The following is a 15556-nucleotide window of genomic DNA, read 5'->3' as shown; positions in this document are numbered from 1 at the left end:
TAATTTAATCAAAGTACGTTGATAGAACTAAATCTTCAATTATCATTGTTATGTTCCGTTGCAGGAAAACGAGGCTATTCCAGAAGCTTCTATTAGTAATTCCATAAGTTTGATAGCGTTGTAAAGCTTCGTCTATCACTGAAGGATATTTATTCCTGTTCTTCCCGAAGGCGCGGCCACTTCAATTAGTCGGGAGTCCCGGCATTAAGTTGAAGACAAATTACCGTTTTTCACGCCTCACTCCACCTTATTCTTACAAGTAGTGAACTGGCAGCAGACAGTATGGCTGTAATTCGATAAGACTGTGGAAAACTGCAGCTCAGGAACCATTTAATTTCTATTATATATTATTTTTGTTTCGATAGATGAATCTCTCTAATTTTCATTGCTATCTATACTATTATATAATATTATAAAGAGAAAAGATTTGTATGTTTGTTTGTATTGAATAGGCTCCGAAACTACTGAACCGATTTCAAAAAATCTTTCACTGTTGGAAAGCTACGCTATCCCCGGGTGACATAAGCTATATTTATTATTGATTTCAAAAAAATTTGTAATTCTTACTGAAACTTCAATAATGTAACCCAATGTGTAAAAAAATTACCTAAAATTCTTTACATCGCGTGCGCTACTTCCGAAGCGAAGCCGGGGCGAGCCGCTAGTTTAGAATATTTTCGTCATTTCCGAGTTTACTTTTTGGGAGTACTCATTTTAAGTAAAAACTTAGATTCTCGTGTTGGTTTTTTGCGGTTATCTTTTCCAAAGAAAAGGTACACTGTTTACGATATACTTTTTCAGATTGGTCTATGTTATTTGACGAATTTGTTTTGGGCGAGTTTTAATGGTAAACATTTTGTAGCGGTCGCAGCTTCTTCTCAACCTTCAAGAAAAAACATCTATTGTATTACTTTATTACATAAGTAATTAATAGTGTATAGAATTATAATTACAAGCATATTCATTTTTTTATTGGCCATTATAGTAACTATACTGAGATCTTAGAACTTATATCTCAAGTTGGGTGGCGTATTTACGTTTTAGATGTCTATGAGCTCTAATAACCACTTAACAATAGGTGTACTATGAGCTCGTCCACTCTAAGCAATAAGAAAAAACTTAGTTTTAAGTGTTTACCGGAGTCCATAGACATCTACAAAATGCCATCGCTCACCTTGAGACATGAGTTCTAAGGTCTCTTGTTTCACGGCAGAAAAATAGGCAGGGTATACTTACTCGTGCGAACTCACAAGACGTCCTACAACCAGTAATTACGCAAATTATAATTTTGCAGGATTTTTATTACACGATGTTATTCCTTCACCGCGGAAGTCAATCGTGTATCATTGAAAGTACGTATTTCGTTAGAAAAATTGTTACCCGCTTGCGGGATTCGAAAACCTTTGCATCGCTTGATACGAATACACCGGGCATCTTATCTTTTAGCCCATTACGACTTTGATTATTAATATAATAAAAATATATAATTATTATCAAATATAAACTTCGTATTCTAACGCCATTGTTGCAGTCTATAATTAAAGCACTCTATGTGGACATTTGATAAAATGCATAGTATGAGATTTTAAGGGAGACTAAGGACTTAAACTAAGGATTTGATGTACAGAGAAGACAAACATTAGGAAGTAGAGAGTAGAAGAGAAGATGTTCTATTACTTGTTATTATATTGAAATCACGGATTTTACTAGTGGCCTTAGGTAATCGAGAAACACAGTACAATGTCAATTGCTAATACTGTTACGAGAAAGCAAATATATCAATACATAATATTGTATGCGAAGATTATAGATTTCAACACTAGAAAAATCCACCCGAGCAGACAAATGTATGTACAAAAATATTAATATAAATACTTGGTAAAAACAAAAATAAAACTTCAGAGGTGTCAAGGGACACCCGGATGGAACGAAGTTCCTTTCGATTAATTAGTGAAGGAATTGTAATTTTTTTTTTAAGTTATAATAATAAATTACGGCATTATGAAGAAGAAAAAAAAAATACTATCAACTAAATTACTATTGTTGAAACGCTATCTCGAGAAACTGTACTCATTACGCGGACCAATCGGATACGAGCAATGTCACGCGATAAGCGCCTACACGTTGATTGGTCAGAATGACGGATCTAAAAAGTGTCGTGACAACTTTTCGTAAGAATTTTTTCCGTCTAGCCCCCTTTCACAACGCGCGATAAGGAACTTCGTTCCAATTATTATCAGTAAATGACACGTTGGAAATGATCACGTATGACAACGTATTAACAAAGTATGTACTTACATTCTTAATGATTTACGGTATTGGCTGTTTGTATTTCCACTACACCACACGTCTCTGTATTTTATCTTTGCGTAGCTTCAATAACTTATTTTTATTTATTTCTATAAATCGAATATTGTTATTAGATTACGTTTGGCATGGATAAAGTAAATCGACATAGCCGCTATATATGAAGAGTCATCAGGAAAATACTCGAAATACGCTATCGACGTGGAATCTTCGAGATCAAATATTGAAAGATTCAGTAGTATATAAAAATAATACGAAACATATGTTGCTATGATTTATTAAAAACTGAGAACTTCTGTTTATACAATATTTTATTATTTTTCTTTCTTCAGTTTGTTTTGTAACAATGATACTGAGAAAAGAATGTAACGAAAAAAATCAATTTTTTTTTTCTTTTTTTGACATGTTTTTATTAGTTTCTTGTGTAAATACGTTTATTTGTAATATAACGAATTTTTTGAATATCATTTTCACCGACTTCAAAATATCCGATTAACATGAAAATTTGCTAACGTATCAATATTTACACGAAGAAGTGGTACAAGTTGTGGTGTTAGCCAAGAAGTAGGGCAAGTGGTGGTGTTCGCCAAGAAGTGGTGCAAGTGGTGGTATTAAGGCGAAAACGGACAGCTAGCTGAAATTTTTCTTTGTTGTTTTAGAGCAGATTGAATCTAACTTATGAGCACTATATTTCCATTGACTAATTTAAAAACCTAAAACCTTTTTTTTTATTGCCCTTGTAGGCAGACGAGCATACGGTCCACCTGATGGTGAGTGGTTACCGTTGCCCATGGACTTCAGCAGTGCCAGGGGTAGAGCCAAGCCGCTGCCTACCGCTTAATACTCTCCACAAGCCTCGTTTGTAGAAGGACATGTCTTGACAACATAAGATTTAAATTGGTCACATACTGAAATGAATCAAAAAAAATACCGTACCGCAATTATTTGGTGCTCAGCCAAGTTGTGTCGAATAAAGTAAATATGCGCTAATGGACCAGTCGCCTTATGATTGTCTTTTCGTTACAAATATCTAAGTTTCAGCCCAAAATAATTAACTCGTCTTCAAACTAATGTAGTCTTATTTTTGCGACTAATTGGATAAGTTTATTTTCATTATTATCTATATATTTGATTTTTATTGCCCTTGTAGGCAGATGAGCATACAGTACCACCTGAGGGTGACTGGTTACCGTCGACCATGGACGACAGCAATGCCAGGGGCAGAGCCAAGCCGCTGCCTACCGCTTAATACTCTCCACAAGCCTCGTTTGAAGAACATGTCATAGCGCTCGGTAAATACCGTGGAGGGGAGCTCATTCCAAAGCCAGATGGTGCGTGGCAAAAAGATCTCTGGAAGCGCACTGTGAATGAACGCAGCGGTTCTAGTTAGTATGGATGAACTCGACTCCGGTGACGGGCGGTGCGATGGTAAAAACAAACTTTAAAGTTGCTGTTGAATAAATAAAATAAAGTAGATCATAGACGTATTTGTAAACGTTTTAGTACAGATTATTCAAATTGATGTGTGTTATCTGTGCAAATGTAGACTGATGTGACTTGAGAGCTAATATAATTTTTTTTTTTTGGTCGCCCACCTGGATGGCGCTGGTTAGAGTGAGCTATCCTACGGAATACCCAGCTGGACCAGAACCAGCGTGGGTAGGAGCGAGGCGGTCGAGGATAGCCGGCCTTTCATCACCCGGATGCTCTTGCGTAAAACGCGTGCAGAGCAGCTTGCACGTCGTCTTCTTAGGCCCCCCTCGCCGGTCCCCAGGCCGACATGTGAAGGGGACCCGAAACACTTAGAGGGCCAGGGCTTGGGCGAAATTCGGCTTCCTGGCCCCCGCTCGACGACGGCGGGCTTGTGCGTCTCTCACGCGCCCCGCCGCCTCCTTCTGCGAGATGGTACACTCGCAGAAGTCGAGCATCGCCTTCCACGACTCGTCGTCGCCGAGAATCGATGCCACAACACTCGGCAACGACAAGTCGTTTCCTATATTTGCGACGAGGACACGGCGCCACCCCTCCCATGCGGGGCAGGCAACGAGCGTGTGCTCCGCCGTGTCCAAGACGCAACCACAATGGTGGCACTCTGCCGTCGGCTCGGCTCCGATACGGTGCGGGAACTCACCGAACCAACCATGCCCAGTGAGCACCTGCGTGAGCCGGAAAGTGAGGTGTCCTCTGTCACGATTCAGCCAATCCACAAGGACCGGGCGAATCGCCTCGACGGTCCTACGACCGGCCGAAGGATCAGCCAGCCATTTGGACGATGACTCCAGCAAAGACAAACCATATTCTATTCTCAATTTGACAACAGACGTCAAGAACAAAAGTTTGACAATAAATACTCGTAGTATGCATGCGTGTGTGCGTCAAATACACGGTATGTAGTGTGTGTAATGTCTTCTTTATTGATTTAATGTATCTTTTATGCATTATTTAAAAAAAATATTGGCATTGTGCACTTCTTCTCTATACTCTCTATAAGTGTGGAAAATTTCATCTCCTCCGTCCGCGCAATTTTCGTAAAAAGGGATACAAAGTTTTTGCTTCACGTATTAATATATAGATACTGCCGAATTCCAATTAGTTGCTGTCAAACTGTAAAACATAAATTTGACACCATTTCATTAACTTTTGCTATGACGTATTAAGGTATCTCTTAGCATAAGCATATAGACATGCCTGAAATTTCAAACAAAAAAAAATTAAAACTCATTTAAACCCTTATTATTACCGGGACTCGTGGTATTGATATATAGTGAATAATTTTAAAACACGTATATTAAAAAGTCGTTAAAAAGTTAATGTTGTTTTAATGTCTCCATACCAGAAATAATAAAGTGCGCCATAAAATTTCGATGACACGAAAACAGCATTATTTTAGTTTCGATTATAATAACTATATTATGTATTTGTAAACATTAGTGTATTTGTTACTAAATATATCATTTAATTTATTTATTACAGATTTATTATTCAAAATTCAAGATTTACTCTCGGGCTTGACTAAAGATGGAGCCCAGAAATGTTGCAAAGAATTTTGTAGGTTTTTTTTATTATTATTTTTATTGCTTAGATCGGTGGACGAGCTCACAGCCTACACACACACACAGCTTGTTGTATATATATAGTTCGGCCACAAATTTTAAAACTCGAGGTCGAAGCCTTAATTGTTTTTATAATATTTAATCTTTATTAATTAAATAATCACAAGATTATATTGGAATAGGCTGAATGGTACCCGGCACACAGTCAATGATAACGATAATAAAACAATTCTGCCGGTTTTGATTTCTGTACAATAATATGCTCTCTTATTTTCATCTTTAGAATCGTAATTAAACATGGGTAAACATTATCAAAAATTGTATTATGTATATCTGCTCTAGAATTTATAATATTCATAGATCACTCCATTCGAGGACTTTCCTCCCCCACCTGACGTCGCTGGCTCGACAGATGTGACCGGCCCATTGCCACTTCAGCCTGCTAGCTTTGAGAGCTATGTCGTCGACTTTGCCACGGATGGGTACAAGGAGCGTGGGGCGTCCTCCAACCAGGTGGACTGACGACTTAGTACGCACGGCGGGAAGTCGTTGGATGCGGAAGGCGGAGGACCGCATTATGTCGAAGGCATTGGGGAAGGCCTATGTCCAGCAGTGGGCAGATAAAGGCTGATGATGATGATGATGATGATAGTATCACTGGATATATGCATCGGCATCTTAGAACACTTCTAGCATTATTCTAAAAACATAAAGCGGCAATGTAGCAGATATAAAAATAAAAATAATAATTGCATTAACTCTTTCAATAAATATTTAAACTCGTAACAATACATTAGTGCCGTGGATAATATAAGTTTTATATACCGAGAATATATAAATTAACGAATAACCATATAATTCATTAGTTGATTATCGGAAATTAATGAATTTAGAACTCATTAATATGTTAAATTTAATTAAATAAAAATACATAATAATCGTAAGTTTGAAACCACTTGTCTAAATACATGGTTATAATTAATTAAGATACTCGTTCCGTGGCTGTTTGTTCGTGTACACTGAAATTCTCTTTTAATATATAAAAATAATATTTAGGGCTGCTTGTTCGTATTGTTGTTGGAATTTCCCGGTTTTTTGCGGTTTAATCCAGTTAACGAATATGTGTATATGGAAATGAATCATTCAAACGATTCTTTAAAGAAATTCGTGTTTTACAGTATTTTCTTCGGTTTTCATGAGTACTTTTATAGCTCAAATTCGCGTTTTAATTGTTCTTATATTATATGTGACGTTTGGAATACTTTAAAGTTTCTTTAAATTATTATTTATTTCTTTTCCAAGACGTCCTACCAGGAGTAATTATGCAAATCATAATTTGCAGGTTTCATTTTTGTTACACGATGTTATTCCTTCACCGTGGAAGTCAATCGTGAACTATTGTTAAGTACGTATTTCATCAGAAAAATTGGTACCCGCTTGTGGGATTCGAACACCGTTGCATCACTTGATACGATTGCACCGGGCGTCTTATCTTTTAGGCCACGACGACATCAACTTGTTTGTTTCTTTGTTTGTTTGTATGTGGATTTCATAGTTATAACGACTAGCTCCAATATCAGTATCACCGTATTATTATGAATTGTATTTGAGTATCTATATTATTATTTTTAAACTTGAATATTTTCCCTGTTGATCTTTTACTATAGTATCATCAGCAATATTTGACGCGCTACTGTTATTAATAATTTAGTGTATTTAATGCATTTTGTGTTTTCTTCATACCCAAATATGGTACACATTCAACTGATAGATTGATAGGCTTCGAGGTGCTGCCGCTTCCTTTGCATAGTATATTAATTACATATTTTAAAAATAAAATTTAAATGAAAAAACGTTATGTTAATATCTTCTTGAAACAGAATTAAAGCAGTTTTGATAGTGGAAGGTTATAAATTTATTATAGTAAAAGATTGGTTTTTTTTTCTTCTAGAATCTGAAAATAAGTAAAATTTGTACTGAAGTTTAAATATTTCGATTTATTTCGGAATCTCCAAGAAATGAGCTGGTAAGTGCTTTCTTTGAATTCTCCATCCACATTTTTTTCCTACTGACTTATTTTAATTTCGGATATGGAATAAATCGAGGTTACGGTCCACCTGGTATTAAAAAATCTCCTAGCGTCCCAATCGTACCGTGAAAGCTACTCATTTTGAGATATGAGCTCGAAGTCTCTATTGTATTGTTTCACGGTTGTATTACCGTATACGAATCGGAACGCGTAACTGCTTCATCTAGGGACCCACTTACAATACGATCTATCATTAATTTATATTATTTTTAGTTACTAATTTACCAGTAATTACGCACATTTGTATTATACTACGTTTTGATTTGATTTTTATTATACGATGATAAGTCGTGAATGCTGTTCGTTGATATTTTTTTTGGGTCTCGACGAAGTCGCCGGACTTTCGCCTACGCGTTGGAGTCTCTAGGAGGGGCATGTAGTTGCCTCTACTGAAACCTCCTGGCTCTCGAAAACCCTGCTCGAGTTTTGGGTGAGGCAGGCTGAGAGCTAGGTGAAGTCGTCGAGGCCTAAAGGATAAGGCGTCCGGTGCATTCGTATCGAGCGATGCAACGGTGTTCGAATCGAGCCGGCGGGTACCGATTTTTCTAACGTTCAATGTTCACGATTGAATGCCACGATGAAGGAATAACATCGTGTAATAAAAATCAAACCCGCAAAATTATAATTTGCGTAATTATTGGTGGTAGGACGTCTTGTGAATCCGAACGGGTAGCTACCACCACCCTGCCTGTTTCTGCCGTGAAGCAGTAATGCGTTTCGGTTTGAAGGACGGGGCAGCCGTTGTACTATAAAAACTGAGACTGAGAGAACTCGATTCAATTTCTTAAGGGTCGCGGTATTTACGTTATTGATTCTATGGAGTCCAGTAGCCACTTAACACTGGGGTCGAGAGCTCGTCCACTCATCTTAACAATTTAAAAAAAAACGCATATTTTTGGTCATGAAAAATTTTTTCAAAGCTACTGCTAGTCATGTCATATACAGAATTAATTTAATACCGATTTGTGAAGTCGCTGTTTTATTCTAAAGAAATCGTACAGACATGTGCATATACTTAGTACCGACAGTTACTTTTAGTTATGAAAAATAAAATAAAGATATTTACTGCGGAATTTTTCGCAAAAGTTTCTGTAATTAATTAAAAACTCATAGTAACCTATTCGTCTATATCTGTTCCTTTTAATTATATATTAAAGCTATACGAATAGTTCGTGCCCATCGCCTACAACTGGTGCCGCTTCCCAAATATTCTCCTCGGCATTACAATTCTTCGCAGCTGCACAATGTCTTATAACTGAAGATTGGCCTTCTAGCGCCAAAGTTGTTGGTGAGCCTCAATTATTTTTTCAATTAATGATTCCAATACTAGAGATTCCTAGTCAGTTTCGTGGCCCTACGAAAATCATCAGTTTTTTTAAAATACCCATCGTAAGTTGATCGTTCTGCACTATAGTCTATTACTTTACTGATGTATTGCTGTTATATTGAGAAGTTTCATCAAAGTCCATTCGGTAGCAAAAATTAATAATCAAAATTCCCTCTTCAACTATCTATTATCATCCAACAATGTAATTAAAATTACAGTTATAGCGAGATCTGTTAATGATCGCTTTAACGACATATTCATACTTACTTATTCATATTTTTCAGAAAAAATTGGGCAAGTGATGAAAGAAAAAAAAAAAAAAACAGAAAATAGTTTGTTTTGTTCCGAAAACCTTTTAAGGAAACAGAAATTACACCTTTTAAGATTATGATTTTGTTACAGTCAAGAACACATAAGCAACAGCTAGATGTGAAAATAAACAGAGCTTAAGTCGTTATAGGTTTTTGTATTTTTAATTACAGACAATGAAAAATACGATTTCATAATTGTGGGGGCAGGAACATGTGGATCTATAGTTGCTAACAGACTTAGTGAGATTGGAGACTGGAAAATATTACTGTTGGAAGCTGGTGATAATCCACCAGTGGAAAGCATCGTGAGTATCTTAATAACTTCAGCGAATGGATAAATAAAAAAAATTAATAAATTGTTTATGAATTTATAATATTAACTTATTTCTGTTTTCATGAGATCACTGCACTTGAATCGACAAGGTAACTTCTCTGCCTATTTATTATTAATATTGTTATTAAGCAGAGTATCTGTCGAAGAGTATTAAACAAACCGACATAGTCTAGCTAATTTTATTTAACTGCTTAAAATATTTCCTTCTTTCATAGAATTACTAAATTTAATACCGAACTAACAGTTATTCGTTTGCGTTTTCATATTTGTTTCCTTACCACATATTTCTTATTCCATTTCTTATCTAACTGTACTTTTAATTTATATAATACATTGAGTACTGATACAATAGTTAGATATTGTTCGACTGGGAACATACGTTCCACTTTCGAGGTGTTTCTTATTTTGTTGTAATCTAGATTATGACGTTATATATTAATATAGACAGGATATTTCCCAATATTTTTGGTATGTATTCCCTTAATACTAGGATACCTGTGAGTTGTTGTATTAATTTGTATTAAAGAAATCAATAAATATAGTTTTATTTCGTTCCAGATAATTGCTTTGGATAGACAAGTATATGGTTCAAAATATGATTGGGGATATGTAACTGAAAACAATGGAATTACAAGCCAAGGTTTTGTAAATGGAGAAGTGCAATGGCCTAGAGGAAAAATGCTCGGTGGAAGCAGCGGTATAAATGGAATGATTTACATTAAGGGAAACTTTAAAGATTACAAAAGATGGTATGATGCAGGAAATGAGGAATGGCATCCGAAAGTTGTAGAAAAATATTTTATAAAAGCAGAAAATCTTCAAGATACTGAACTATTAAAATCCGCTGAGGTTAGAAAAAATTACGGAACAAGAGGGCCTCTAATAATAAATTCATTTAACGTAACATCAAGGCGCATTGCAGATAAAATAATAGAAGCCTGGGATGAGATTGGATTCAAAAAAGTTTTGGATGTTAGTAATCTTAACAACTTACGAGGATCTGGAAGGTTTAGGGCATCTGCTGCTAGTGGTACAAGAGAAAGTACGGCTAAAGCATATTTAAATCCAATAAAATATAGAAAAAACCTTTACATTGTTAAGAATGCTCTTGTTACCAAGGTTTTAATAAACAATAAAACTAAGGAGGTATTTGGTGTATCTGTAGAAATTCATGGAAAAAAATTCACTTTTTGTGCAAACAAGGAAGTCATTTTAAGTGCAGGTTCAATTAATACACCGCAGCTGTTGATGTTGTCTGGAGTTGGACCGCGGGAACATCTTATTTCAAAGAATATTTTTTGTAAAGTAAACTCTTGCATGGTTGGTAAAAATTTACAAGATCATGGTATAGTACTTGTTCCTGTATTTGGTAAAGAGCCGGAAGACCAAACGACAGCAGAAAAAAGTTTTGCTGCCATACAATATCTTTACAATCGTGAAGGGTACTTAGGTGGTAAAAGTACCCCGGACGTTTCAGCATTTTATTCAGAATGTGCCAACCAAACATATCCACAATTTCAAAGCGTTCCTCTTCTTTTCGGTAAAAATTCGTCATCAGTGCGTGAATTTTATAACACTATCAAAGTGAAACCTTCAGTGATAGAATCAATAGTGAAACAAAACATTAACAATGCTTTGTATATTTTTCGATTTATTTTGTTACATCCTTTTTCTAAAGGAAACATTAAGTTGCGTTCAAATGATCCAAAACAATATCCGATTATTTACGCTAATTATTTTAAAGATCCAAGGGACTTAGATGCAGCCGTAGTCGGAATTAAAATGCTGACTAAAATCGTGAATACTAAATATTTCAAATCGATTGGTGGATTTTTAGGCAGAATAGACTGGCCTCCTTGTAATAAATTCGTACTCGACACCAATGAATATTGGAGATGCATAGCTTTGAATTTTATCACCACCGTGTATCATCCAACAGGTACTACGAGAATGGGACGTAATATAAACGTGTCTGTTGTCGACAGCAGACTAAGAGTTCATGGTCTTAAAAAACTTCGCATAATAGACGCAGGTGTAATGCCATTTACAGTCAGTGCAAATACCAACGCTCCAAGTGTGATGGTGGGTGAAAGAGGAGCAGATTTGGTTAAAGAAGATTACAGAAAGTGTCCTTCAGGACGATGTCCATGTTAATAAAAAGTTATAAATACGTTGAAAAACTAAATTAATAATTAAAAATCTAACGCAAAGAAATGTAGAATTACATTTATTTAGTGAGACTAAAAAGATTTAGTTAAAATTAAAAGGCTGTTGGTTAGAAATTAAATTGTTTTAATACAAATACCTTTTGAATCTACCTAAAACTGTGAGAACGATTTCTTGTAATATTTTTTCTCTGTGGTAAGACATCACGGTTAATATAAATACCCCTTTCACAGAACTAGATCCATAAATAATGTCGTAATGAACGCAGGTCTCCTACCGCGGGTATCAGAGTTCGTTAGAAATTGAACTAAATATATATTTTTTAAGGGACATAGTTTTTAGTGGTTAATTGACTTTTGAGATATCAAAAGACATTCAAAAGGTAGCCGTTATACTTATAACCTGGCCCATTATCGCCCGGCTGGGTATCCGTAAACTGTGATTTCCCAGTGTTACAAAAAGGTAGCTATTATGCTTATTTCCCAAACACATGATTATTTTGCTCAAGAAGTAGACAGTTCGGCCGTAGCAGTTTGTGCGCTTATTATCCCGTGTTCTGAAATTCTATAAGCAGAAAATCGTGAGAAAAAAAAACTTTTTGCTAATTTAGTCTTCTAATCGCTTGATATGAAAACACTGGGGATTTTTTTCCTTTTAGCTACGACGACTTTATTCTGTCTATCACCTGAAGCTCTAAAATAGATTTTGGTATGATTTTTGGAAAATATAATAATATATTGAATATATATACGAAAATGAAAATATATACATTTGGATGTATGAGCTTTGGTTGGATCGAGACACTTTCTACTTTCCGTTGTAAGTTGTATCGTATCCATTTTATTATTTTTTTCATGATTTAGCACCCATTTAGCAATAATTGTATCGTGATAATTGCTAAATGGGGATACATTTTCGTAATAGACAGATTTTCGAGAATTTCACGCTGTATTTTATCCGGTGTTGTTATAAGAAAAAATCATGTCTATTTTCCGATCGAGTATTTAATGTGAGCGTGCGGTAGGGGACAAAATCTAACCCATCGGTGCTGACAAGCATTTCGGTGATGGATCGTCGTCAATGACCCTTAAGTACTGAATATGAGGAACACAGAATAAAGATCACATTACACGATCAAAACGCTTGTTGTGAACTAATGTTTTATGAAATCTAATGGTGATTGCGAATCACAATACTAGTTTTTATTAACTATTCACTTTGGCCTATTGTTCAAAAGCATATTTGTCATTTTACTACACATTTTTAAGTAACTGAACGTGAATCTGTTCAGGACTTAACCTAACCTAATCTATCTTAAGAAGGAGGGAGCCTGGAGATCAGTAATACAGGTCTTTGAACCTAGTACAGACTTCAGCTCTTTCAAAGGCTTACAAAATAAATTATAAGGTTAAGTTCCATTTGTATTTGTACTGTACCTTTAAGAGAGAAATAAATAAATTATTATTATTATTATTAGAATTTGTATGTGGCGAGCAATTGGCGGCTTGATGTATTTTGAATACAAGTTGAAACGATGTCTGGTTGAAGCCCAACACCGGAGGATTTTGTTGTTGCCTTCGCAAGGAGACGAATGTACGGCGCTCTTGATGGTGAGTGGTAACCGACATTCATGGACATCAGCAAGAACAGAGCTAAGTCGTTATCTATCGCTAATTACTCCTCTCAAATCTCGTTGAAAGCAGAATTTATTACTAAATTTGGGAGCAACACCATAGAAAGAAATTCACTGAAGAAAGGAAGAAGATAATTTACTAACGGTTGGACGTTGTGAGTAGGTACCACCGTCCTGCCTATTTCAGCCGTAACGCAGTAATGCGTTGCAGCTTGAGAAGTGGGACAGCTGTTGTACTGCAAAAATGGAGACCTTACAACTCATGTCTCAAGGTTGGTGGCGGCATTTACGTTGTAGATGTGTTCTATGGGTTCTAATATCTACTTAATACCAAGTGGGCTGTGAGCTCGTCCATCCATCTAAAATAATAAATAAATAAATAAAAAATCCAAAGCTGAATGAATGGTAGCAAACCTTCTTAATAAATTCGATCGTCTTCTTAATAACTGCATTCGATTTATTTTTAGTCTTCGTAAAAATGATATATCTTCCTATGGTGCTGAGCTCAAACTTCTAACGATTCGCCAGCGTCTTAATTTACGTGCACTGATGACTCTTCATTCTTTATTGTCTCCCGAACCCCCTTCCTATCCAACTCCCTATTTTCAATATCTTCACTCCAGCCATGAGCGGGCCCTAAGTTCTCTCCATAGCCTATTATTACGTTGTCCGACACATACTTCTAGTTATGTTCCTAACTCTTTCGTCGTGCAGTCTGTTCTGCTATGGAATGCGCTTCCTCTCGAGATCAGGACTATTACTAACTGGTGCGCGCTCAAGTTAAAGGTTCGGCGAATGCTGTTGGAAAATTTAGCGGAATCGTCATGAATTTATTAAAGATGAAGTTATTTGTTAAGTGAATTTCTTAATATTATTCCTTTTAATACTGTATAAACTATTAAATGTATATGTATATGTGTTTGTGCATATATGTACATATATATTTTTGGTGTATATATTTCTAATCCATATATATGAATAAAATTGAAGTGTCTGTTTGTAATATTGAAATAACCGCTTTTTACTACATGCATATGAATATAAAGTATATACGGTATATACACCAAAATAACATTTTTTACAATTTTTGTCTGTCTGTTTGTTCCGGCCAATCTCTGGAACGACTGGATCGATTTTGACTAGACTTTCACTGATGGGTAGCTGATGATATAAAGAGCAACTTAGGCTACTGTTTTTAGACTAGCTTCGCCCCGCGGCGTCACTCGCGGTACGACAATAACCGCGGGTAACGTCGTGAGACTCTGCTACCTATTAATAATAAAATTTAATGTTTCCGAAGCGAAGTGAAGGCGGGTCGCTATTAAATAAATAAATAAAGGTTACAACACTGAAAAAGTACATCACCTACCAGCCTATTGTTCTGCACTCGTTTTATCAACCAAATGATTTTTAGGAACATCAGAAGACGTTGTACATAATATACATTCTATAAATGAAGAACGTGACGTCAATTTGGTTTAGTCCATTGGTTTGTCGTCGTTATGATATCGCAGAGTGTTACGATTCCAGGAAGTTTCCTTAAAAGGTTTTTAGATTCTTGGTATGCTCAGGACATTGGAATATTATTTTTGTAAACACAATGTATGTTTTAATTCTGTTAGTGTGATATCGCGAGCTTGTAAGATAAAAGTAGCTTAGGTATTATTTGGTCAATATGGTGACCGCAATTATTCTTTTCGTTGGTATTACGAGAATCGGTCACGGTTGAAGCATTGCAGTTGACAGCCGATTAAAGATCCTTAGAGTAAAAAACCGAATGGGTCATAAAGGGTGAGCTGATGCCGAATACAAGGAGAAAAAAATGGTGATTAGTAAATAATTTACTTACTGAATTTAATTCGATGTATTTACCAACCAAAAAGTTACTGTCAAAAGTTTTTTATGGATCATAGACATAAAACAAGAATAACCTAGAACTAAACATAAACATAGAAATCGTGCTCAATTATTGTTTATGGATAAAATGTTCTTGAACCATTTTACCAACTTGTAAGCTTGGTAAACAGACCCTTATTGTCGAGTATTCGTATCAAGTTTGAAACAATTTAGTTTTAATATTATTTTATATTCGTTCAAGACGTGAAACTTTACAAAAAAAAAATTAAGTAATCAGAAGAATCAGTATTGCTGACGGAGTCGAAAGGATAGAGGATTGAATGTTTCATTTCAATCAATTTGTCACATTAAAAGACAATTTTTATTTAAAAAAACTGCACATTATTTTTTAAAAAATTTATCTTTCTTGATTGAAAAGTTTCGTTTTGTAATCTTTAAAGGATAAAAAAAAAATTAGATCTTCTTAAAATCTCATGTGT

At 35.4% G+C, this 15556-nt stretch overlaps 1 protein-coding gene across 1 annotated transcript; it reads left to right on the top strand.

The window, feature by feature from the left end:
* The first annotated feature begins 7267 nt into the window (after positions 1-7267).
* Positions 7268-11653, top strand: LOC114253230 (ecdysone oxidase). Its single transcript, XM_028188022.2, has 4 exons — positions 7268-7386; positions 8607-8737; positions 9259-9392; positions 9980-11653. The coding sequence occupies exons 1-4, from the start codon at positions 7379-7381 to the stop codon at positions 11573-11575; spliced, it is 1869 nt and encodes a 622-aa protein (XP_028043823.2). The 5' UTR covers positions 7268-7378; the 3' UTR covers positions 11576-11653.
* The last annotated feature ends 3903 nt before the right edge of the window (positions 11654-15556 follow it).

This window comes from Bombyx mandarina, chromosome 17 (assembly GCF_030267445.1).
Source record: "Bombyx mandarina strain Sakado chromosome 17, ASM3026744v2".
Classification (NCBI taxonomy): domain Eukaryota; kingdom Metazoa; phylum Arthropoda; class Insecta; order Lepidoptera; family Bombycidae; genus Bombyx; species Bombyx mandarina.
The sequence above is the reverse complement of the archived record's forward strand: the minus strand, read 5'-3'. Positions and strand labels throughout refer to the sequence as shown.

What these genes read in the sequence shown, in the direction of transcription:
- LOC114253230 (XM_028188022.2), top strand. An exon ending in TTCTAGCGCCAAAGTTGTTG is followed by an intron (nt 8,738 to 9,258) that starts GTGAGCCTCAAT and finishes TTTTAATTACAG; the next exon opens with ACAATGAAAAATACGATTTC. An exon ending in ATCCACCAGTGGAAAGCATC is followed by an intron (nt 9,393 to 9,979) that starts GTGAGTATCTTA and finishes ATTTCGTTCCAG; the next exon opens with ATAATTGCTTTGGATAGACA.